The 24,909-nt window shown below is 40.7% G+C and overlaps 1 protein-coding gene across 2 annotated transcripts in view; it reads left to right on the top strand.

Moving 5' to 3' along the window:
• Positions 1–15,549, top strand: part of PAPPA2 (pappalysin 2) — a 327,575-nt gene extending 312,026 nt beyond the window's left edge. The window contains exons 20-22 of one of the 2 annotated variants that reach the window (XM_027776745.1): positions 9,899–9,997; positions 12,253–12,329; positions 15,379–15,549. In XM_027776745.1, the coding sequence (XP_027632546.1) occupies positions 9,899–9,997; positions 12,253–12,327 (174 nt within the window). In that variant the 3' untranslated portion in view covers positions 12,328–12,329; positions 15,379–15,549. Of the gene's footprint in view, positions 1–9,898; positions 9,998–12,252; positions 12,825–15,378 lie in introns of those variants that run through there. The other variant, XM_006160881.2, reaches the window with a different exon arrangement.
• Positions 15,550–24,909: the final 9,360 nt, after the last annotated feature.

Raw genomic sequence — 24,909 nt, forward strand, 5'->3', positions numbered from 1 at the left:
AGGGAAAGTGAATGGGTCGGGAGGCTCTCAGGGAGGAGAACACCCATGGTTTTGGTGGCAGAACCTTGAAGTTTTCTTGATCAGAGTCTCCATAGAACTCAGATGCCAACTCAAAATTGCTAAAGCAATGAAAGTTTACCTGCTGCCTTCATAAAACTGTAATTTATTGAAGGCTTACTTTAAGTCAGGCATTGTGCCAAGTATTTTGCCTCCTTTAATTTATTCCTTTCAACAATCCCATGGAGTAGGTATTATTATCCTCATTTACTAATAAGGACACTGCTGCTTGCTCAGATTCTAATAGGCGATAATAAACAGAGCTAGGATCTGGGTACAGGTATACCTAAACCCATATCTCCTGTCCTTACTCAACATACTCTACAATCTTGGTATTTTTCTGATCAGGAGCTATTAAGCTCTGGGTACCTTGAAGTAGATGAAAGCATTACAAATGAAAGAAGTTATTTGATCTTATTTTGCTTGCCTTTTTTTCCCCATCTCAACTATCTTAACTATTTCTCTCAGAGGAGATTAATTTTTGTACTGCTTGATTATTTCTATTCTAAGACTTTGCTTTGGTCCTGGTGTCAGCTATAGATAAGTTTATTATAATAAGGCTTCTCTTTCAGCCCTTCTAAAGGTACGCTTTTGCCTTTGTTAAGGGTCTGCCAAATTACACAGGCAGATTTGAGGCTCCACACTAAAGTTGTATGACCTCACATGGGCCAGTAGTAATCCACAATAAGCTACAAGGCTAGAGCCCAAGGAGGTATTCTTCTGACCATCCAACAGAATATGTATCTTCAGTGCCTTTCTTTCAATTACATCTTGTGCATCTATTGTTTGTAGACTTAACCTTTGACCTTAAGGAGGCATTCTTTGCAATTTCATCTGTTCCCTGGTAACCCAGCAGGTCCTTAACATCTTAGTGATTAGCCACTTAGCCAGCGCCTGGGTTTGAATCACACAGACTTCATGCTGGTGAGCAGGAGCAGATCTCTTGGTCCCTAAGTGTGCTACCTTTTAGCATCATCATGTGGCTGTGTCTTTCTATGTCAGTTCTTGCAAACACAGTCTGTTTTATTAAAATTCCAACAAGGTCATTTAAAACATCCCCACTTTGCAAAGGTCTGTGCCCTATGACCTTATTTCTGATCAGCTATTAACACCCAGCCACTTAAGTACAAATATTTGCAAGCATTCATAGGACAGCCATGGCTTATTGCTTGCTTTCTTCTCTGGTTTTCAGTTTCTTTCTATTTTTGCCCTCTGAGAATTTTCCCTTCCTTTCTTATGATCCCAGCTGAAGAACCGACACGATATTGTTGTATTTTATCCAGCATTTTAAGGTGTCTATAGCAAGAGAAGTTTCAGATAGTATATTCTACCATTTCTTCCTACTTACAGAAGTGGAAATGTATCACACTTTGCACCTAGTAGGAATATAATATATATATATATATATATATATATGAAAGTTCCTGGAAAAATGGAAATAAAGCATGAGTTTATTTTGGTGCAAAAATATTATGAAATCTATATAAAATTTTTTATAATACACATTTGCTATGAATTTATTGAAAAACCCTCATATATATGCTCCATTTAAACTCATATCTATCGTACTTATGTTTACAATAAAAATAAAGGACTAGAGGCCCTTAAAAGCTGGACTTGCATCTAAGTTATGTGGCTGAGTCTTATGAAGCAACATGCTGAGAAAATTCCTAGCAGTAGAAGAATTTTGAAAAGAGACCTGGTCATAAAGCTAAGGAAGTGTGGTTAGCCTTGTACATTAAAATAGGGGGTTCTGCTTATTAATTTGCTGACAACCTACTGTGCACTAGGCACTGAACTAATAGATGAGCCTACAAAAATGATTAAATCCTGTATCTTTTATTGTCCATTCAGAGTGTAAAGTCTTATAATAAATATACGGATAGAATATGCCATAACTTGTAGACTGGGAGAACTCTTTGGGTCCAGGAAGCTAGAAAAGATTTGCTAAAGGTGATTATATCTAAGAAGTGATTCCTGTACAATCCATCTCAAGATATCAGACTATTTATACTTTCCAAGAAAACTACAGCAAACTCATAAAAGTGACATCACCAGACCTCCCATCCCAAGGGACAAATGCGGTAGGAGTGGAATGGCTTCATTTCCTTTTCTTCTCAGATGACTGCAGGGATCAGCAAAATGTCTGGCTATAGCATTCTGAAGCATGAAAATGAATGTTACTGGGTTGCGGGCATCTGTCGATGTTGTTGGAGCATAATATTGCTTCCTTTTAGGGATGCCAGCCTCTAGGGACACATGGGCCTGCCAAGCCCCACAGAAGGGGCTGTAGTACCAGGTGTCTTATTTGGAATAAACCTTGACCTGCAACTGAGAAAAGTAGAAGTGAAGTTGAGGAGGAAAAGGGGATTGAGATTGTATATCTACATACCTACACATCTGCATAAACCAATCTTTGTCGCTGTGCTGGATTGCTGTGTACACTTTATATTAATGCCTCTGTACACAACCCCTTTTGTAGAGATGCCAAAGGAAATTAATTACTCTTAATTCTCAATAAATTAAAAGACTAATGAAATCATCAGATAGTGGTAGCATAGTAGAAATAATATCAGATCAAGAATCAAGAGAGTTAGCCATTTTTCCCAGGATTATCACTAACTAGCCTTAAAAACAAGACAGTTCACCTTTTTAAGGTTCCATTTTATTATTCATAAATGTGTTAGTCTTCAAGGCTCCATCTAGCCTTAGAGTTTTGTGTATCTGTGATCCTTTAAGGGAAAAAAAAGTTTTGACATACCAATTTTTATTTCCTTGAATATATCCCCAGTAGTGGGATTGCCAGACCATATGGTAGTTCTATTTTTAATTTTTAAGGTGCTTTCAATACCATTTTTCATGATGACTGTGCTAATATTTACATTACCAGCAACACTATGTAAGGGTTCCCTTCTCTCTGTACCAGCACTTGCTATTTTTTGTACTGATAAGCACTTAGTTGTCTGGCTATCAGGGATTTCTGAGGGGCTTCAATGGCTTTCCAAGTTTCACCTCTGAGATTCTAAGGCAGGCCTTTCAGTAGAACTTCACTTTTTATGGTTTTTGTAATCGTTAGATATGAAGCCCAGGCAGTAAAAACACAGCAGAACCATGGCATTTTAGTCCATTTTGTATTGCTATAACAAAATATCTGAGACTGGGTAATTTATAATATGAAGAAATATATATTGGCTTACATCTAGAGGCTGGGAAACCCAACATCAAGGTGCTGGGCTCTAGTGAGGGCATTCTTGGTGCATCATGCCATGGTGAAAAGTGTCAGGGCAATGGGGAGAATGAGAGGAAGAAGATGGAGCAGTCAGGGAGGGAGAGGAAGGGGGAAAGAGGGAAGCAAAGGAGCTGAATTTGTCTTTTTCTTTTTCTTTTTTGGTAACTTGTCTTTTTTTAAAAAAAAGAATTAGTCTTTAAATTTTATTTTTTATTATTATTATTATTCAATTTGACCAGAGAGAGAGAAAGCCACCATGTCCAGGACTCGAATGTGGTGGACCATATGGGAGTCCAGCATCTTAACTACCATGCCACCTGCCAGCCCCCATGGTAACTTGTCTTTTTATGTGAAGTTATCAAATTATCTCACAATAATAGCATAATTCATTCATGAGGGCAAAATCCTTATGGCCTATTCACTTCTTAAAGGTTCAGCCTCTTTTTACTGTAATTGAAATTCAGCATGTGTTTTGGTGAGGACAAACATTCAAATCATAACACATAGGATAAGGAAAAAGGATTAGACCAGAGGTCACCATTTATTGAAAAGCCAGAGAAAATTAGTGAACGGGCTTGTACACATTTATATAGAATTTCCCTCTGCTGCAAGGACTCCATAGGGCACTGCACTATATAGCTGCTTTGGAAATGGGCTTTTTCTGGGCATGATCAGCCTAATCAATATGAAGAAATGGATTTGCGCATGCTTTGCCAACTACAAAACTGGAAGACTTGTTCAGAAATGATGGAGAGAGGGAAAGTAGTGTTAGGCATCAGACAAAAATTTGATAGCATCTTCCCCTGGTATAAAACATTTCTAAAGGTAAAAGTAGGATTCTGCTTATGCTTTACCTATAGGGATATAATCTTTTCAGGCTGAGCTCCCCTCCTCTAGGTTAGCAAAAGGCCTGAAGTTTAAACTAACCTTTCCAACACAGCAATGTAGACTTCAGCTCTGTCACAAATTATAGAAGAAAATGTTCTTAATCTGAATCAACTAAGGGACGTATTATGATCCCATTAGTCAAAATTCATGAAATCCTTCCAGATGATGGACTCTGCAATAGACAAGTTATGACCACGTACCCTTCTATTTTCACCCCTTTCTTCCCCTTAGTTCCTTCAAACTCCTCCTACTCCTAAAATCAGCCAATTGTAAGCTCTTGTCTACAGGGGCTAGATGTTGCATAGTCAGGCCATGAAAGCGTATGCAGATCCCTCTACTCAGCAAATCTAAATGAGATATTTCTCTATTGTCCACATCGCAGTGCTAGCACTGAACTGTCACACTGAGCTTTGATTATGGTGTATCCCTCAAGGGCTGGAACCATAGTTGTTGTTGTTATTGTGTATATATAGGAGTTAGTTTTATAAGTTGTTAAAGGACAGGAAAATAGGAATTTTATGAAGATTTCATTTCTTTTATCCAAATGGTTAAAATGAAAATTAAAAAGTAATTCCTATAAGGATATGTATACATATATATATATATACACATATTTATTTATTTACTTATTTGTTTCATTATAGGGCTCATGGGCTTTTTCAGGCCACCAGATGTGGGTCTTGAACTGTGCAATTGACCTTATGAGATCTAGTGCCTTAACCACTATGCCATCAGTTGTCCCACCATAGTGTGTGTTTGTTTCTAATCTCTGTTTCCTGGTATATATAGGTGTGGAATCAAAAGTACTGATGCCTCAATGAATGAATACTGCCATAGGTGCCAAAGAGGGCCACCATCTATATGACTAACATTCCAGACAACCTTAAGCAGGGACTACTATCACCCTATCACCAGATACATAACATAAAGGAGAAATTATGCTTATTTTGAGAAGTTTTCCAAGTACTATAGGTAGGACAGACTGACAGCCTTTCCTCTTGGTATTCTGTTATTAAACCCAGTAATTTATTTGGCCACTTCGTCTGCTTGCAACACAGCTAACATCAAGAGGCTACGAAGAAAAGCCTGTTGTAACAACGGAATTAGGTAACACAAAGCTCAAACATCATCAGAAGAGTAACCCAAGCAGTTGCTCAGATTTTGGTATTTACTTTAGATATAATTCTAAGGGCTTGATTTTATGACTGAAAGGTGTGTGTGTGTGTGTATGTGTGTTGGAGGGGGCACACTTAGCAAAGTGGAGAGTCTTCCTGTATAGTGAAACTAATAAATGTACATGCCAATATCTTTGTGTTTTATAAGTTGTTAAAGGACAGGAAAATAGGAACTTTATCCTGATTTTTTTTTAATCAAAATGGCTAAATTGAAAATTTAAAAGTAACTACTATAAAGATAAGATTCAGGCATTTAAAAATACACTGAAATGGAACATTTAATTTTCTGAGATTACAGAATTACAAGTCATAAGTATGGACAAGATTCACCAATGTACACAGTATGGTGAGAAAACAAATCTAGTGCAAACAACTCTTGAGAAAGTTTCCTGTGGAGAGGAGTGATGTCCCAAGCCTGCCACCTTTCAACTATTGGGAATAAAATCTCTTCATCTACATTCAGTCAGATGCTTTTTAAACTTTGAATCAATTAGTCCTTTTTCTCTTCCTATTTTTCCATTGTAACTGTGGACTCACGCTGTCAAACTTCCCAGGCACACGTTGCCATAGGAGACTCTGTTTGTTGAGGGTGGAGTGGCTGTTTTTGGCAGGTTGGGGGAGGAGCAATCAATTCCAATAGGTATATAGTAAATCAAACACTTGGGTCTTTCCAACATTTTCTCTGTATTTCTGCTCCTTTTTATAAATTCCTTTTTCTTACCAGATGATCCCTTAAGTGCGAAGGAGAAGGAGCTTTTAGAAATCATGTATGAGCTATAGCAATTGAAGTCCAGTGGGACTTAGGGAAGGCCACCCAGATTCTTGTTGCTCTTTTCAATATACCTTCCCTAATGTTCCTGAGATGATAAGCCATCATAGGTGAAGCCTTTGAGAAGAAAAATTCCCCAGGATTCTTTACTAACACATTCAAATGTTTAGGTTGTTCTTATGAAAAGGAAGATTATCTTTGGATCTACCATTAATACTCCATTATGAAGACCATACTTGTATCTGTAGGAAAAGTATTTTGGGTGCTCTTTGGATTTTTATAGATAATTATATGGAAAAGAAAATAGAAACAGATTACGTTTTGCCAATGAGTCACTCAGGGTTGTAGGAAGAGTAACAGATGTAGTGTTAGATGAGTGAAATATACTCCAAACACTTGAAAATGAAATAGAAAACTAGAGAATTGCAGTAGATGTATCCGATCCTCTCAGGAGAATCCAACAGCATCCATAGATGTTAAGGATGTGCTTGTATTTTGAGTCTTATTATTTGGCTGCAATTTTGGACCCGAGTCCTGATTATACAGTTATTCTGATTTCTTTTAAGCCTGAGTAACTGGCTCTACTGTTGAAGACAAATGCTTGTCTCAGAATCTTTGTCTTTTATCCCACAGAGTACTGTGTTGAAAACAGAATTCATTTTCACTTCCTGCTCTCAACTGACAATTCTGTGCAGCTGTGTGACAGCTGTTATATTCCACCCATAAGTAGCAGCTTTTCACTGGTTGGCAAACTGGTATAGATCTGGAATGATGTTTGAGTGACCTCAGGACCCCATAGAATAAATCAAAACATTGAAGTAATAACTTGGATGAGCTTGTTCTGACGTAAATCAATTGCTAAAAATTATTTCATGGCTATTTTTCAGTTGAGTGATCTATCTCATCAAAGCATAGTGGAAATAACAGAGCCATTCTACTTGACATTTAAGGAGAGTCGGGGGAAGAGAGAGTGATTTGAACATGTAAACTGGAAAGGGGGGGCTCAGGAGTTCTGTTGCCCAAAGTTTGACCACAAGTAATTTCCTGAGGCTTACAGTTGGGCATCAATGTAGGATGGGAAGCAGCCAATGTTATTGAGTAGGTGAACTGGCTGGTGTACCCTCCAGGATGCTATGAGATGGTATTTCCCTCCAGGCATGGTTCTCTGGAGGAACAATGCATTGGGCTGCTGTTTAACTGCTTATTGCTCTTCTTATCATATGTTCATTTTTGGGGTGAAACACTCTATTAACTCTGGTTTTGTTGGGCCCCTTTCCCATTTTGGTTCCTGTTAACTTGCAGCAGTAACAGGAGTGGATAGAAATAGTTTAGCTTTCTGGGCTGTAACCCTGTGTGTAGCTTCTGTGCATGGGGTGGCAGTCCATGTGGGAATATTTTTGTCCTAGTCCTCATGTCCCCAATCCCAGAACCACCGCACTCTGGACAGATACCATTTGAGTCTGTTATTTTTTTTTTAAGAGAGATTTTTTACTATAGGGCACATGCGTTCTTTAGAAACACACAAAGAGACAGAGAGAGAAAGTGAGAAATCACCCAATGGGGAGATTGCTGTGCTACAATCCCTTCTCCTCCATTATCCTCTCAGGATTTTGGGTACAGACACACATGTGTCTGGTGTGAGTTTCAAGCTGCCAGATCTAGGACTCGAACTGCAGTTGGCCATGTGAGAAGCCAGTGCCTTAGCTACTATACCACCTGGTGGTCTCTTTGTCATCATTGCTTTACAGAACTGAGGACTACTACGGTCTTGGGACCAGCAGTTAGCATAATGGCTATGTCGCTGGATTCCCACGTAGTCAACCGTGGTTCGAGTCCCAGACCAGGTGGCTTAAACTCATGCTGGGCATGTGTGCGTGCATGCCCAAGATCCCGAGAGGAGAATGGAGGAGAAGGGATTTTGGCATGGACACCCACCCTGGGGGGGGGGGTGTGATTTCTCACTTTCTGTCTCTATGTCTCCCTCTGTCTGTCTGGCGAGCGCATGCGCCCTATAGCAAAAAGCTCTCCAAAGGGGAAAAAAAAAAAAAAAAAAAAAGAACTGAGGACTACTACGGTCTCTAAGTACCAGTTTTCAGTGCACAAGGTGAAGGGGTACAGGTTATGGTTCTTAACATATGAAAAGGGACCCAAAACCAAGATATGTAAGGTTTAATGCCAACTCTGCCTGACCCTAGCTGTGTGACTGAGAGCAATTATTATCATCTCTATGTATCCCTGTTTCCTCCCTGGCAAAATGAGATTTTAAAGCCAATTATGCTTGATGCAGCTAATGACCAACAGAGTTAAAATGTATGAAACTCTTTTATTCTATAACTTCTTATTTTCAATCCATGATTGTTCAAAGTATGCATGTGATATATGATAATCTAATCAGGTGTGTTATATGCATCAATTTCAACAGAGAACTTTTTTTTAAAGAATTATTTTATTTCTACTTTGCTTATTTATTTATTTATTTATTTATTTATTTAAATTTGATCAGACAGGAACAGAGCAAGAGTGAGAGCAGAGAGCAAGAAAGAGTGAAAGTGAGAAAGCAAGCCGCTAAGCCCAGGACTCGAACCACAGTCAGCCCTGTGGGAGGCTAGTGCCCTTAGCCACCATGCCACCTGCTGGCCCCTTCGACAGAGAACTTTACGTTCTCCTGTTTTTTAAATGTTTCTTTTCTGAGCCCTTTTTCCACGCACCTTTTACTATCTCCCTTCCCTACTGTCTGTGGTATCTATACTTATTCTTCCTATTATCCTATCTAAGTATCTTTCAATTTCTGCCAGAAAGTGCAGACATTTTAATATGTATCAAGTGGGGGATATACAGTGTTTGTCTTTCACAGTATGGCTTACTTTGCTTAGCATTAAATCTATATTAACCTACTTTGAATCAAATCATAGGATCTCATTGTTTCTTATGGTCAAGCAGTATTCCATAGTGTATATGTACCACAGTTTTTCTAATCTATTTATCAGTTATTAGCCATGTAGCTTGACCATATGTCTTAGCAATTGTGAATAATGCTGCAATAAATATGGATGTGCAAGTGTCTTTCCAATTGAGTGTTATTCTGCCCTTTGGGTAAATACTAAAGAGTGGAATTACTGGGTCATATGGTAATTCTATTTGTAGATTTTTGAGGAACCTCCATAATGGCTTTCCACAGAAAGCCATTTTTGTACTAATTTTTTTGTACTAATTTTTATTCCCACTAACAGTATAAAAATGTTCCCTTTTCACCACAGCTTCACCAGCACTTGTTGTTCCATATTTCTTTTTCATCTTAGCCATTCTGATTGGGGTTAAATGTTATCTCATTGTACTTTTGATTTTCATTTTCCTTATTATAAGAGATGCTGGACATTTTTTCATATGTATTTTGTTCATACAGGTATCTTCCTTAAGGAGTTAATTGCATTTGCTAATGTTTTAATTGTATTATTTTCTTTTATAACCTATATAATATAAAAGCCAATTACTACAAGAAGATAAAAAATTTGACCAAGGAATTTAAACAACCTTCTGGAACCTTGAGTAAGCCAGGAGCAGGTGTTGCAAGTGAAATTTGACAGTTTTTTGTGCCCAAAGTTCTTACGTGGAGATTTGTCAACTTTTTGAGAACATGAGATCATTTTACATCATGTTCCTTAGATGGTCTCCCATGATGTCTCTGGAGTTGTATGGATTATGTTGGAGTAGGGCTGCATGGGAGAATAGGGTGAGGCTTAGTGAACTGGCCTGCAGTACTGACCTTCTACCTCCTTACAGCCTTTTCAAGCAGATGGTTGGTGTGACACTATCAACAACCGGGCCTACTGCCACTATGATGGGGGAGACTGCTGCTCTTCCACACTCTCCTCCAAGAAGGTAGGTGAGGGCACCTGGGAAAGGGTGTAGGGGTGAAGGGGACATGACTCGGGCTCTTTGATTAGTTGTCCTTCATGCTATATCATAATTGTATTCTCTTTTTAAGTTGGTTTATTTTATGTCTTTCATGAGAGAGTGAGAAAGAGAGAAGGGCATTCATGGTAGGGTCTTATCACAGCACTTCCCTTATCTCAGTCTTTCAGTCAGCCAGGATCACAGCCACATGCATGAGTACCCATCATATCTTGGGTGGAATTGGGATCCAACTACAATTGGCCATGTGGCATCAGCACTGCAGAGTGACACCACTCTCTGTGCCACTGTGACTAGGTCAGTTTTTATTCAACAGCCAAGAGATAATTTTATGAGAAAATATTGGTGTTTCTAAAATTACGAGTAATAGCATTTACCATGGGTTCCTACAAACATTTATTCTCTTATTGTCAGTATAGTGACCCTTTCAGAAAAGTCCTGGATTTTGCTACTGAAAAACTCAGACCTGCTTGTCATTATCCAGGGAATTTCTCTGTAAGCAGAATAAACAATAGTCTCTACCCCTTGGGGAGGCAGGATCACCAATGAAGTGCCACCAAGTTGAATTCATCTTCACAATTAAATTGATAATCATACATATTGTCTTGTAAGAATGTTGCAGGCACATGTTGACTGGCTGCCATAACCCACCAAAGCATTGTATCCTTTTCTTGATGTCCTTTAACTCTTTTGAGTCTGTTAAGTTTACAGATAGGTTAAAGCTTGGCCTGTAAAATTGAATAAGCTAAAATTCTGTAATTGTATGAGTGAAAACACAAGAGGTCCAAAGATGTTTGAAACTAGTTGACCAAGTTAACGAATCAGAAATACGCAAGAGATTGCATTTCTTTCCTTGTAAGTGTTCTGCAGAACCACACCTGCCATGATCACTTACATGTAGACCCAAATACTATATCTCTTAAATACTGTATCTTTTACTCATCTTGTATCTGACCATTCACTTGGTGTCAGGTGCTATTCTCACCACTTAAGGAAATTAACTTATTTAATGCAGTATCCAAGGGCTCATCATCTCTCTATTTATTCTGGCTCTCTTTTGGTCTATACCCAATAAATTTTGAACCAAGAGAAACAGATCAAGAGCTTAAACCACAGTTCAGAAATCAGGCCAGCAAATGAGGATAGCAGATCAAGGAACCTGCAGAAACAAATGATTGCTTGGGAAGAAAGCAAGCAACTCTCTCCCAATTTCACACTGTGCAAAGCTAGGATTTGTTTTTAATGCATTTTAGTGCCTGTGGCTAGCATACACAAGAATCCGAATTGAAAAGGCACTTCACTCCTCTGTTGACTCCTAAATCACATTTTACTTCATATGTGCAAATATGCTGGGAAATTTCCCCAAACAACTCCACCCTTTCTCCAGCCCACTTGCCCAATCACCAAGCTCACCTCTTCTCCGTGCTTAGACTAGTATTAGTGTGATATGCCTATTTATTTTTCATCTCATTTGATTGTCAATGCCCAATGGGAACAATCTTTGCCACTTTGACATCATATAGGCCAAACGGGAAGAAAGTAACTCCTGCTTAACCATCTCTGACATGGGGATGTAATAATTACCTAGAAAGAAGGGAAACAGTGGGTAGAGAAAGACCATATTTAACCAAGCCAAAGTATATTCTGGGTTCAAGAAAAGCAAAAGCTCATGCTTATGAAGAAAATCCTGTTGCTTCAAGAACACTGACGAGTGGGAGTCAGAGAGCTAGTCTGCAGAGTCTTGGATGTCCAGTGTCATTACCATGGATTAGGTCATTAAACCTCTTTTGACTTTCCCTATAAAGAGAAAATGCTAACATTCATTTTTCCTACTTTACAGGGATTATGTGAAAATGGTAACAGCAACAAAAACAATAACAACAATTGTAGATATTGCTGGTAATATTAGAAGTAGTCCCAACAATAGCCATAGAGTTTTGGCAATGGTTTAGACCCATCATCTTCCTTAAACCACACCAACACCTCTTGTGTCATCTCTGTTGTCCTCCTCACTTTATATAGGAAGAAAGTGAAGCAAGGCAGATTAACCTTGCCTAAGGCAACAGGGAGTGTGAGAAAAGTGAGTGTTAATTTCAAGTCTGTGATATTAACACATAATCCCACACTTCCTCCAGGACCAAGGCAGGAAAGTGAAAGCTGGTTGAAAAGTTTGGAGCTCTGCACAAAAATAGGTTATTTCAACTTCTCTCTCATTCCCCTAGGTCATTCCATTTGCTGCTGACTGTGATCTGGATGAATGCACCTGCCGAGACCCCAAGGCAGAAGAAAATCAGTAACTGTAAGACCACGCCCCTCCCTCCACTGCCCTGGAGGCAGCAAGAGAGGCCAACACAGAAATAAACAAAGGGTGACTGAAGACAGAAGGTCATGAAGTAGAGGAAGGAGGAAGAGCATGAAGGATACCATAAGTAACAACAGAGGATATTTATAGGTGCAAGTAGCACACCAAGTAGCCCATATAGGGAAAAATCACAGGCAAAAGTTTCTTTAAAGGGGTAGTTGATTAAAAGTGGAAGGAGAAATATACTAGATATACAAGAACTGTCCTCCCCCTTTTATATTCTACTCAACCCCATCTTCAACTTTGCCCTACTCCCCCCCTCTGCATCCTGCCAACTATTCAACCCCACCCAACTTGTAAACCAAAACCAAAATACCAGAAGAGAAGTTGCCAGGGACACTCTGTTAATACCCATTTCGAATGAATTGCCATCTTTCAGGGCTCGTCTCCTCTAAACTGGCTCTTTTCCTTTCTTTTGTGTAGTCTCTCTTAAATAATGAGGTTAGTTATTAATTCTTTATAAGTATTTAAACATAATTATATAAATATATTATATATATTATATTTTTTGCTGTTTACTAAGCTAAAAATTATCCATTGTTCCACACATGCTGCTGTGAAGTTCACATCTAAAATGAGTACTGAAGCTTTCAGGACAGAAAGACAAGTTCTTCTGCCATCTTTCTGTTGATGGGGATTGGCAGGCTGAATGGGAAGTGAAAGAGAGGGACATTAAAAGCAGTTCTGTGGCTAGCATGTCAGCTAATAATCTTTTTGTGACCTAGGCGCTCGGCCCATTTCAATGAGACAAGAGTTTGGAATGATAATACCTTAGCATGGAAAATTGGGTGTGATTTCCACTGAAGATGAGTCCAGGACAACTAGACAATGGGTCTTCAGTATCTATCCAAAAAGAATATATTAACTTTTCTCCACTTCTCAGAACTCTCAACTGGAGCTAGTGAGACCAGAATTTTCTCTACTTCCATATAGTCTAGTTCTAAATGTGGCTTTCAGCCAGTCAGTCAACACCTTTGTTTTAGGTCTCACTCACTGTCTGATCAGAAGTATAGGAACTCACATACGCCTTATACTTGGCCTGGTCTCACATCCTTGTTAGAGGTCCCCATGTTTGGCAGTATTTGCAGACACGTGACCAATTGTTAATTTTCTAGAGGGGAAATGTTATGGAAATGATATAGGGGAAAGGTGAGAAGATGAAAGAATAGGCAGGGATAGAGCCATGGGAAGCCTTGGAGAGGCGTGAGGTCAGGGTTAAGTCAGGGCTGAGGGCAAAACAATGCAATGTGTCAAAGAGACTCACTTCTTATTCCCAGTCTCCAAAGAAGACCGAAGTGGATCCTGTGAGCAATGCAAAACCTAAGACAAATTCTTAAAGCACAATTAAAAACAAAATGTGACCTAGAGATTTCAGCTTGATCAAGTTATGGAAACACGTGGAGCGAGGGTGACACTCTGTGGGGAGAAAGAAGAATTTCATCTATGCAGAGTCCATTTTGTTGTCTTTACCCTGTCTTGTTCAAAAGGTGGACTGCATGTGAATGACCACATTAACCCAGCCTCTGTTTACATCCCAAATTCACTTTTTTTTCTGCCGGTGGTCTACTGATTGCTGTTACACTTTCTCATATTGGTTTCTGAGTCAGGCCTTGGGGGTAAAAAGTATAGAGCCAATTTTTGTTCAATACTCCAGTGTTATCCTCTTAGGTTATGAGGCTTATTTCTCTCAAAGTTTCTTTTCCAATGAAAACCAAGGATAGGCAAAATTCAGAGCTTAGCCTTGGTCTCGTTATTGCCTGCTCTTATGCTCTGACCAGAACTTTTATCCTCTTCCTATCAATACTGAAGCAACAGTTTTGCACATGGAAAGAGGAAATATTAACTGCCACTACCAAAATATCACACGCACACACACACACACACACACACACACACAATCATGCAGGAAAGAACAATATTCTGCAATAGGAAAAACAAGAATAAGGCTATAAACTCAAGTTTATTTGTAGGTGTGTAAACAAGGGTGGCAAAGTCAATGGAAGAAGAGAAGCATTCTCCCATCCAAAACATCCTCCAGTTCTCTAATTCTAGCCATCTGCAAAAGTATATCCTAGAAACCAGTCATTGCCTGATGTCATACTTAGTGGTCCCCAGGAAGACAATAACTATTCGTTGGGATCCTGATAGGCTTCAGTATGAAAGAGCAATGAAATAGTTTAGATTCCCTATTAAAAACACACACAAAAGTTGTAAAATTGTTTTCTTGAGGAAAATATCCAAATTCCTGGAATTATGTCAAGGTTTGCCTGGGGACCTCCTGCCTTGTCTGAAACTGAAGCAGAGGTGCAGAGCTGGGTATCTCCCAGCTCAGAAAGGCTGAAGCTCTCACAAGAGCATGTAGCCTCTGGCTTACCCCAGAGTGGTCTCTGTTTAGCCTCCACACATGAGTAATGGGGAGAACACTTCCATTTCAGACTTCATTTTAAAATACTTTATTCTCTGTTGACAGCATTTGCACTTGAGCACCGCCCTGGGACAGTGAGAGAACAGTTCCTGTCGTGGGTGAAAGTCCCTCTGGCTAAAGGCTGTCCAGCCATAGTCATTTATAGTCATTCAGAGATGGCTGCTTCTTCTAGTCTTGTCCTAGGGCCTAGTAGGTCAAGCAACTCAGATCATGGATAAAGTTGAAGCACTATGACATGATGGCCACAGAAGCCAGGGACATCAACTTACACTCATTTCACATGGCGATCTGCCTTCTGCTGCTCTTCCCCACCCATGAGGTCATTGAGGGCCTCTCCCTGAGGCCCTTTTGTCTGTTTTTATTTTCATTTGTTCCGAAATCATTTTTCTGCTTCCCTTTTTCTTATTAACTGGCTCTGGTGCCCAGGTTGTCTAGGTCGGGCTGACTCACATGACTAGTGTGACAGCCCCCATCATAGAGACACAGATGAAAGGATGGGCAGAAGCTGACAGAAAATGAAAGCAGAGTCTCCTCTAGTCTCTCTCTTTCCTCCATCACCAGGCATTGGACTCGGCACTTCCTCTGTTCTGCGTGAACACTATTGAGTGTGTCGGCGCCCAGGGAGACGGCTTGATTGGGAACACAGTGAAAGGAGCTGATCTACTGTATGTAACGTAAAACAGCTACAGCCAGTTATTTTGTAAGATTATAAGATGTTCATTAAAAAATCAGCACACAAAATGTGAAGTGTCTCTGGTGTCTCATTCTTTGTTTAAATCATTTTATCACTTCTGAATCACTTTCCATTGGTTTGCATCAGGTCCAGGCATCAGTCACTGGTTAATTGACTGATTATTCCTTTCAGTCATTTAAGAAATATTTTGAGGGAAGGAAGATGTGTAAGGAAGATAAGCATACAAGTTCATCAAAAAAGATGACATTTTACAAAAATAGATATGCAGTCAAGGGTCTCCTGAGTTGTGAAATACAATGCAAGAATCATTTGTAGTTCAGAGGAAGTATGCATTACCTTTAGATGCCAAAGAAAGGTAGTTTTTGAAAGATGGTTGATGAAGGATACACGAATGGGTAGGCAGAAATAAGGGGTGGAGGGGCGAGAGTAAAGAACAGTATTGAAAGTGTGGAGGTAGGAATAGAAAGGTTGCCATTGCTGAACTTGAGAGAGGCATCCAGCTTAGCTGGAACATAGAACTAAGCTAACCTTTACCATGCATTTGGTAAATGCAAGTGTATTTAATCTTTACAACAGATCTGAGAATACCAGGCTCCAGTCTGATAAAGTTCCTCAAGCTCATATGGCTGGAATTAGGTTCAAGTCTGGTTGGGCGGACACCAAGATGAAAGAAGGAAAAGAACAATTATAATAAATAGGATGAGGAGGGGTGGGGAGAAATGTCAAGGATGACATCTCTGCATTAAGCCTATGTAACCTGTAAAGATTATCATCTGAGAGAGAAAGAGAACTGGGATGAGCAAACTTTTAAAGAAAGAGTATATATTGGGTTGTCAGAAAAGTTATGAAGCATTTTTGCATAGAAAAACAAAAAATAACACCATGACTTTTCCAACAACATAATAGTTCCTTTTCATTTTTTTTCAAGTTTTTTAATTCATGAAAGAGAGAGAGAGACAAGTACTTTCCACATGATCTTGTCACACCTCAATCCTCTCCTCAGCCTCCTAGCTAGCCAGGATTATGAGTATGTATAGGCCCACCCGCATGCTGTGGTTGACCATGGATCCAAACCTGGGCCTCCCATTTGGCCCCACCATCAGGTGGCAGTGCCCTGCCATATATGCACTTCTATAGCAGCTGGGCCTATAATTTCCTTTTTTTGCCCCTTAAACTCAGTTTGAGGGTCAGATCCGCATATAAAGCAGCATTCGACATCCTGGAGGAGGTTTCTGTACCTAGGCTAGCTTGCCAAGTTTTCTGCCCATGTCAGACACCGCCTGTTACTTAAAGGACTGAGTGGGTATCTCAGCACACCTATGAGCCTTGCAAAGACCTGTGGAACAGACCATTGAATGTGAGCTTAGAACTTGGGAGAGTGTTTGGCGATTTGAAATAAACATTGGAGAATGAGAAGACTATTATCAGGCATTTTCTTTATGGTTTACTAAGTGCTTTCATGTGCTTTACGGCTACTTATTTTTATTCTGTGTTTTTCATTCCACAAATGAAGAAACTTAGTATCATAGACCTTATTAGAAAATCTGTGTTCTCATCTCTTGAGTATGGATTGGAGTACAGAATGTGTGTCCTACATGATGTCAGCCCACCCGACCTGTGTGTGAACCCAGGCCCAGTTGCCATGGGAAAATATAATGTCTTTTATCCGTTTATGTTTCAAGGTGCTCATTGGTTTTCTTGTGGCTTTCTTAGTAGCTGAGTCTATTTTCTTTCCTGCCTGTTGTCCATGGCAAATGGTAGGAAAACTGAGGGCAAACCCTCTTCAGCACACATCCAGGGCCTCTCCTCATGCCAAACCTTGAGTATAAGCAGATGCCCTTGCACATGCCAGTTAGGCCAGCTGGACAGAAACATCTGGCAAGGCTACCTTCTCCTTAATAGCTTCCCCAGGGAGAATCCTGGACAGAGACTTTGGAGCTCTGGTTTCCATTGACTGACAAATGACATGATGAGTCATCCGTCAACTGGGAGACCATGACTCTCTTAGATTCAGGCTGTCCAGATGGTGAGAGGGGCTCAGAGTGGGGTGGGGAGATGTAATGAGAAGGTTTCACACTTAGAAATAGCTCCAGGGCATTGCTGAAGCTGGCTTTCATTTTTTGTTTGTTGGTTTTTTTTTTTTTTTCTTGCTACAGGGCATATACACTAGATGAAGACAGACAGTGAGAGAGAGAAAGTGAGAAAGCATCCCTAATGGGAGATGGCCACGCTGTAATCCCTTCTTTTTCATTCTCCTCTTCAGATTTTGAGCCTGCATGCATACATGCCTGGTGTATTTTTAAAATTTCCAGGTCCAGGACTCAAACCATGCAGTAGGCTATGTGGGATCCAGCTGCCTTAGCCCCACACCAGCAGCCAAACTAAGGGTTATTTCTTGTTATTCAAAGAATATTACTGATTCTAAACTCTTACTATTTCTGGTTTCCCATTAGTTGGGAAAGAAAAGGGGATGGTGGTTAAGAATCTTGTATCCCATAACAGTCCATGCCTGTAAAAATTCTACATGTGTCTTAGTGATATGATCAAGCAAAGGTAAAGGGACCAGCAGTTAGCATAATGGCTATGTCGCTGGACTCCCATGTAGTCGACCATGGTTCACGTCCTGGACCCGGTGGTTTAAAAAACTCATGCCGGGCGCGTGTGCGTGCGTGCCCAAGATCCCAAGAGGAGAATGGAGGAGAAGGGATTGTGGCGTGGCCATCCCCCCGGGGGGGGGCTTTCTGTCTCTATGTCTCTCTCTGTCTGTCTGGTGAGCGCACGCGCCCTACAGTGAAAATCTCTCCAAAAAAAAAAAAAAAAAAAACTCACGCCAGGTGTGTGTGCATGCGTGTCCCAGATCCCAAGAGGAGAATGGAGGAGAAGGGATTGCGGTGTGGCCATCCCCCCGGAGGGGTGATTTCTCGCTTTCTGTCTCTCTGTCTCTCTATCTGTCTGGCAAGCGCACACGCCCTATAGTAAAAACCTCTCAAAAAAAAAAAGGTAAAATTAGCTTAGAGATTAGATCAATCTTCTCAATTTTGCTTTAGGTGGAGATTACCTGGGCTTGATTGCACATATTCCTTACATGATTTGCTACATTCATCTGTTCACTGATGAACATCTCTTTTTATTTTTTTCTGATCCTGCCACTTGATCTTTAAGGTAAATTGCTAGTCATTAATAAGAACTGGTATGATAATGGCAAAATACATTCTTTTTTTTTTAGAGGTTTTTGCCTTAGGGTGCATATGCTCGCTGAAGAGAGAGAAAGACAGTGACAGTGAGAGGGAAAGTGAGAAATCACCCCCCCCAGGGCATGGGCATGCCATAGCCCCTTCTCCTCCATGCTCTTCCTGGTATCTTGGGCATGCACGCACATACGCCTGGCATGAGTTTCAAGCCACTGGATCTGGGACTCAAAGCACTGTTGGTCATGTGAGAGTCCAGCAATATAACTGCTAAGTCATCTGCTGGCCTCTGAAAAGTACATTCTTGAAAAAAATCTTCAAAACAAATCTGGTTAACATTCCAAATGTGTATAATAAAACATTTCTAAGCTCTGAAAGATTGTTCAGAGTCACAGTAAATAGTCCAGCATAATTGTAATTCTCCAATGTTTCTAACGTTCTTCAAATCAAATTTTTTCCTAAGGTTAATTTAATACAGGCCAACTTACCTCTCTTTGTCTTTGTCCATATAAAAGTCACCTATGTGAATAGAGAGGAAGAAAGTGAATAAAGGGAGAGGGGGTGACTTTTAACGACACCAATGATGTCGCGTCCGTTTGCCTTTCTGCTCTATTAGGTACCTGCTATCTGAAGGCAGTGGCCTTTCTGAAAATGTGCGTAACACATAAAAGTCACATATTTAAAGCTTACAAAAGGCTGTCAAAGTTAGAGAATTTCACCATACAATTTAATACATGCAACTCAAAGTGCTTTCTGTAGTAAGCCAAGTTGTATTAGGCCACAAATGACTTCCAAGGGATGACTTTGTTGTAGCAAATCAATAAGCTCTAGAATGACCTGAATGAGAGCTCCTATAGCTTTACAAAAATGTCTGAGTAACTGCCACACAGGGAATGCTGCTTATTAATTCAACACTACTCATGCCTTTCTACCTTGATAGGTGACATGGAAGCCAAGGGCAAGGTTGAGTCTGAACCTTGAAAGACAATCTGTAGGATATATTGGTGACTTGTGGCCCCAGATCTATGACCTGTAGCATAGTGATCTGCAAGGATGAAAAGCACAAATTTTTGAACCTGACAAATTTTAATTTACACTTTGGCTCAAATGCTAACTAGATAAGTCATTGTCACTGGATCTCTCAATCTACCCTCACAGAACTTCAGCCCAGTGCCTTAAGCAACGTCAAACAGGAAAGTGTTAAGGAGTGACCGATGGCAGGAATGAATATAGCCTGTTCTCTCAAGTCTGACAGTGGAGAAGAGGAGGAAATTGCTTTAGTATGTCTTCTAAAAACTCTTCAGTTTCAAACACTATGCTCCTGTGACATGGCAGGGTGTCTGATGTGTGCAAATCGTCAGGTATCGACTCAGGACAGTTGGAGCAGTGGATACTCCCACATGGTTTGGCTGCCAGGGGGTGTTTCAGCTCACTGACTCAGAAGCAGAGGATTTGGCGGGTAATGTTGGTAAAGGTGGGCACTGAAGTAAAGGAAGCTGGGTAAAGGGAAATGTTTGGAGTTAACAAAAGTGTTGGTGAGCTCACTTGTAATATATCTGGAAAGGTTCTTAAGCTACATGGAACACTGGCTCTTTTCAGCAAAAGACTTTGAACTGGTGACTATATCTAGTTCGTAGGACAGCTCAGCCCAATGCAACTTTGCAGGGGGATGGAAACGTTCTATACCTGCATAGGTCACCCAGCACGTGTTGCTATCTACCCGCATAATTAATCAGACTCGAAAGTGAGTATTGACTTTCAGATTTGTTATTAATTCCAGTCATCTAAACTTAAATAGCCTCATGTAGTTAGTGCCACCATGCCGGACAGCACAGTTCTGGTATCCTTCGATTTGCTTTTGAAATATGTTTTGGACGTTTTTTTTTTTTTTTTTTTTTCAAAAATCATTCTATAATATGTTTTGGACGTTTTTTTTTTTTTTTTTCAAATATCATGCTACTTATTATATCTTCTGGCTTAAGTAAGAGTATATCATGTTCAGATGGATATTTGGGGTTACATTATTCTAGCCTAGGAAAACAAATTTAGTAAGTCATCTATAAATAATACACCCAGGAATCTCATTCATAAATTTCAAAACAAATAAAAAGGCCTCTTATTGGCATATCACCTTTATAAAGCCCTTTTAAAAGAAGTATGTATTTAATTTTATCTATTATTACTATTTTTAAATCTGCACTCACCAGAGAGAGAGACAGAAAGAGTGGGGTGAGAGAGTGTGAAAGCAAGCCACCAGGTGCAGGACCTGAACCACAGTCTACCATGTAGGAGTTCAGTGCTTTAACCACCATGCCACCTTCTGGCTCCTCTAAAAAGCCTTTCACAGGCTAGGTAGCAGAATGACCAGCAGGACCCCTTAACTTTGGGAAAGTAGATGGTGGCTCAGAAATAGTGAAACACTTAACATAAATGAGACATGAAAAGTATCAGAGAGGCACCAAGAAGACCATGAGAATACAGCCAATATGTGGCAGGACCAGGGTTTGGACATGGCGGTCTGGAGCCTGTGTCTGTGCGTGAACTCCCGATGTTATGTCAGAACACCATTTTCTGGGAACAAGACACATAAAGCACATGAATCAGTTGTGTAGGTTCTCAGGCTTGAAAGGGTCTCCAAATGACCATATTATTCACTATCACATTTCCTTTAGTAAGTCATATTGCTTTGTCATGATCAATCTAATATGAGGAAATGCATTACCTCTCAAAGGCATATATTTTATCTGGACTTTTTTGACTTTAGAAAAAGTCAAACCATAAAATAACCATAGCTAATAATATCATTTTTATTCAGCAAGTTCTTCTTGAACACCTATTATGTGTCAGGCATAGGAAGTGAACAAAACAAAGTCTCTGTCCTCTGGAGCTTGGAGAAAAGCTAAGGGAGATGGATGATCCGCACAGAGATATACCTATGAGCTGATGACGAGCACTATGAAGAAAACTAAGCTGTAAGTGGGGTAAGAAGTGGCCAGGACTGGGGAGGTGCTCATTTATCCAGAGAGGTCTGAGAATGCTTCTTGGAGATGCAAAGGAAGTGAGAAAGTGAGTCAAGTGAATACCTGGAGGAGAATGAGCAAGGCACAGGGAACAGCAAGTGGGAGATGGAAGAAAACTGTGAGCGAGAGGTAGGTCTTAGAGACCAGCATGGCTGGAACTGAATGAAGAGGGAGGTGAAGTTAGAGCAGTGTGAGGGGTTGCAGCGGATCAAGAAGGTCTTGCTAGCCATCATGATGCCTTTGGCTTTTACTCAGAGGGGACTGTTTACTACACTGGTTTCTCTGGACTTACACATAACCTGTGCATCTCCTTTATAGCCCTCGTGTCCATTGTTCTCTTTCTCCTTTGCTCTTCTCTCTTCCTGGTAGGGGCTGGCATCACCTCCTGAGCAACATCTCCAAGCAAGTCCCCCTCCTGCCCTGTCCCTCGAATTCATGCTGACAAATGGGGTCCATATCATTCATATTAAAGCACAACTCTCAGGAAAACGAGTTCATTGTTCCCTGTCTTAGGGGAACCCTGTGTCTCCTTAAGGGTCAAACTCATCTCAGCAGCGAACCTGAACCATTTACACTGCCCTCCAGCTGCTTCTGAACAAGCTTTCCAGACCCTTGGCAAAGGAGACCCTCCCCTGTCCTGGAAGCCCCCAAGTTCCCACAGCTATGCTCACATTGGAATGCCTTCCCTTTCCAGCTTCATGCAGCAAAAATCCTGGTCATTTCCTTAGTTGCTTCTCATATGTCCACTTTCGTGAAGCCTTTCGTCATGCCCCTATTTTATCAGATTTGTTGTTTTTACAACCCATTATTGACTGGCCTCTCTGAGGATAATCAATAGATTTAACTGATTTTTTTTTGACATGTTTTTGTCCTCCACTATTCTACTATAAACGCCTCTAAGGCAGGCAAACTCAGGGTTTCATTAGGCCACTTGGTGCCTTTTGTCAGAATCTGAAAAAAGCATTCCTTCATCTGGGTAAATGCAAACCAGTGTGAAAAACCATGGCTTAAAAATCCCTAGTGGTGGAAACCAGCAGTTAGTGTAATGGCTATGTCGCTGGACTCCCACGTAGTCGACCGTGGTGTGAGTCCTGGATGCGGTAGCTTAAAACACGCCGGGTGCATGTGCGTGCGTGCCCAGGATCCCGAGAGGGGAATGGAGGAGAAGGGATTGCGGCGTGACCATCCCCCCTGGGGGGTGATTTCTCGCTTTCTGTCTCTATGTCTCTCTCTGTCTGTCTGGCGAGCGCATGCGCCCTGTAGCGAAAACCTCTCAAAAAAAAAAAAAAAAATCCCTAGTGGTTAAAGGAGCCAGATAGCCCATGTGGCCAGCCTCCATTTGAATCCCATCCCCAGTGACTTTAAAATACACCAGGTGCATGTGTGCCCCGAATCTCAATAGGATAAGAAAGGGATTACAGCATGATCATGTCACATTGTGCTTTCTCCTTCTCCCTGTCTCTGTCTCTCTTTGGTGAGTATCCGCACACTTTGGTGGTTAAAATTGTTTTCTTCTTAATGAAAAAAAAGTCTGTATAGCATGGACTAGAGTTCTGGTCACATTCACCCCTGAGACCGGGCAGCCTTGGGTAGACCCAACTTCACACCTTGATGCCGTGCCCCGGAAACACGGTATTACCTGTTTTGGGACTCTGACACTACCTCATAAAGTATCCTGTCCCGAATAAAACCTTGAAATGTGTGGAATTGAATCTCAACCCTGACTGGTGGATATAAGAACCCAAGGAAAAGAGGATGTTGTATTTTTTTTGTTTGGAGTAGGAGGTGGGTGGACCTATGGATATTTGAACTTTATGTTTTGACTGTTTATTTAACGAGTAATACAAGGTCCACATAGAAGGCTGAATTTTGAGTCTATAGTACCAAAAAGAGTCATTCTACTGAATTCAGGGCTTGCAAGTCACTTTTCTTTCTTCATTCAATTTTCTGTATTTTCTAAGTTTTCTACAATGGACTTGTAGTATCTTTGTCATAGAAGAAAATTATTATTTAAAAATACTTAGGAAAAAGTTACTTTTAAAAACATTCCACATACATTTGAAGAAACTGTAAAAATTAAAGTAGAATTGAAGGTTTCCAAAGCAGATGAAGAACCAGCTCCAAGGACCAGCAGTTAGCATAATGGCTATGTCACTGGACTCCCACGTAGTCAACTGTGGTTCACGACCCAGACTCAGTGGCTTAAACTCATGCCAGGCACATGTGCGTGCATGCCTAAGATCCCGAGAGGAGAATGGAGGAGAAGGGATTGCGGCGTGGCCATCCCCTCTGGAGGGTGATTTCTCGCTTTCTATCTCTCTCTCTCTCTCTCTCTCGCTCTCGCTCTCTGGCGAGCACACGTGCCCTATAGCAAAACAAAACAAAACAAAATCCCCTCCCAAGGGGGAAAAGAAAATAAAATAAGAACCAGCTCCAGCTGATGGAAGAATCACATATCGACGAAAACCAGTCAAGTTGGGACCAGCAGTTAGCGTAATGGCTATGTCGCTGGACTCCCATGTAATTGACCGCGGTTTGCGTCCCAGACCGGGTGGCTTAAAACTCACGCCGGGCGCATGTGTGTGTGCGTGCCCAAGATCCCGAGAAGAGAATGGAGAAGAAGGGATTGTGGCGTGGTCATCCCCCCTGGGGGATGATTTCTCGCTTTCTCTCTAAAGAAAAAAAAAAAAAAAAGAAAAGAAAACCAGTCAAGTGTCCCTCAGATGAAACTACTCAGCCTTTAAAAGAGGGAAACAGATCAATTTCATGTTAAGGCATACTTTTGCCAAGCCAACAAATACGCATGCATATCACAGGTATACACATGCAGCCCGCAGGGGTGAGGAAGGAGAAGTAGGAAATGTTGATTGGCAACATACAGGGTCTAAGAGGCAGCCTGATCTGAAATCAGGTTGGGTAACTTTGACCAAATTAGTTAATGACTTGATACTCAACTTTTCCATTTGTGAAACAGAATGATAATTCCTAGCCTAAAGAATCAGTATGCCAGGGCCAGCAGGTGGCATAATGGTTAAGGCGCCGAACTAATTTGGCAGACAATGGATTAAGTCCTGGACCCAGCAGCTTGAAAAATCATGCTGGGCACACATGTGTGCCCTAAATCACACAAGGAAAGTGAAGGTGAAGGGATTATAGCATGGCCATTCCCCTCCCCCGCGAGGGGTAATTT

Source organism: Tupaia chinensis, unplaced genomic scaffold, assembly GCF_000334495.1.
Source record: "Tupaia chinensis unplaced genomic scaffold, TupChi_1.0 Scaffold000710_1, whole genome shotgun sequence".
Taxonomy (NCBI): domain Eukaryota; kingdom Metazoa; phylum Chordata; class Mammalia; order Scandentia; family Tupaiidae; genus Tupaia; species Tupaia belangeri.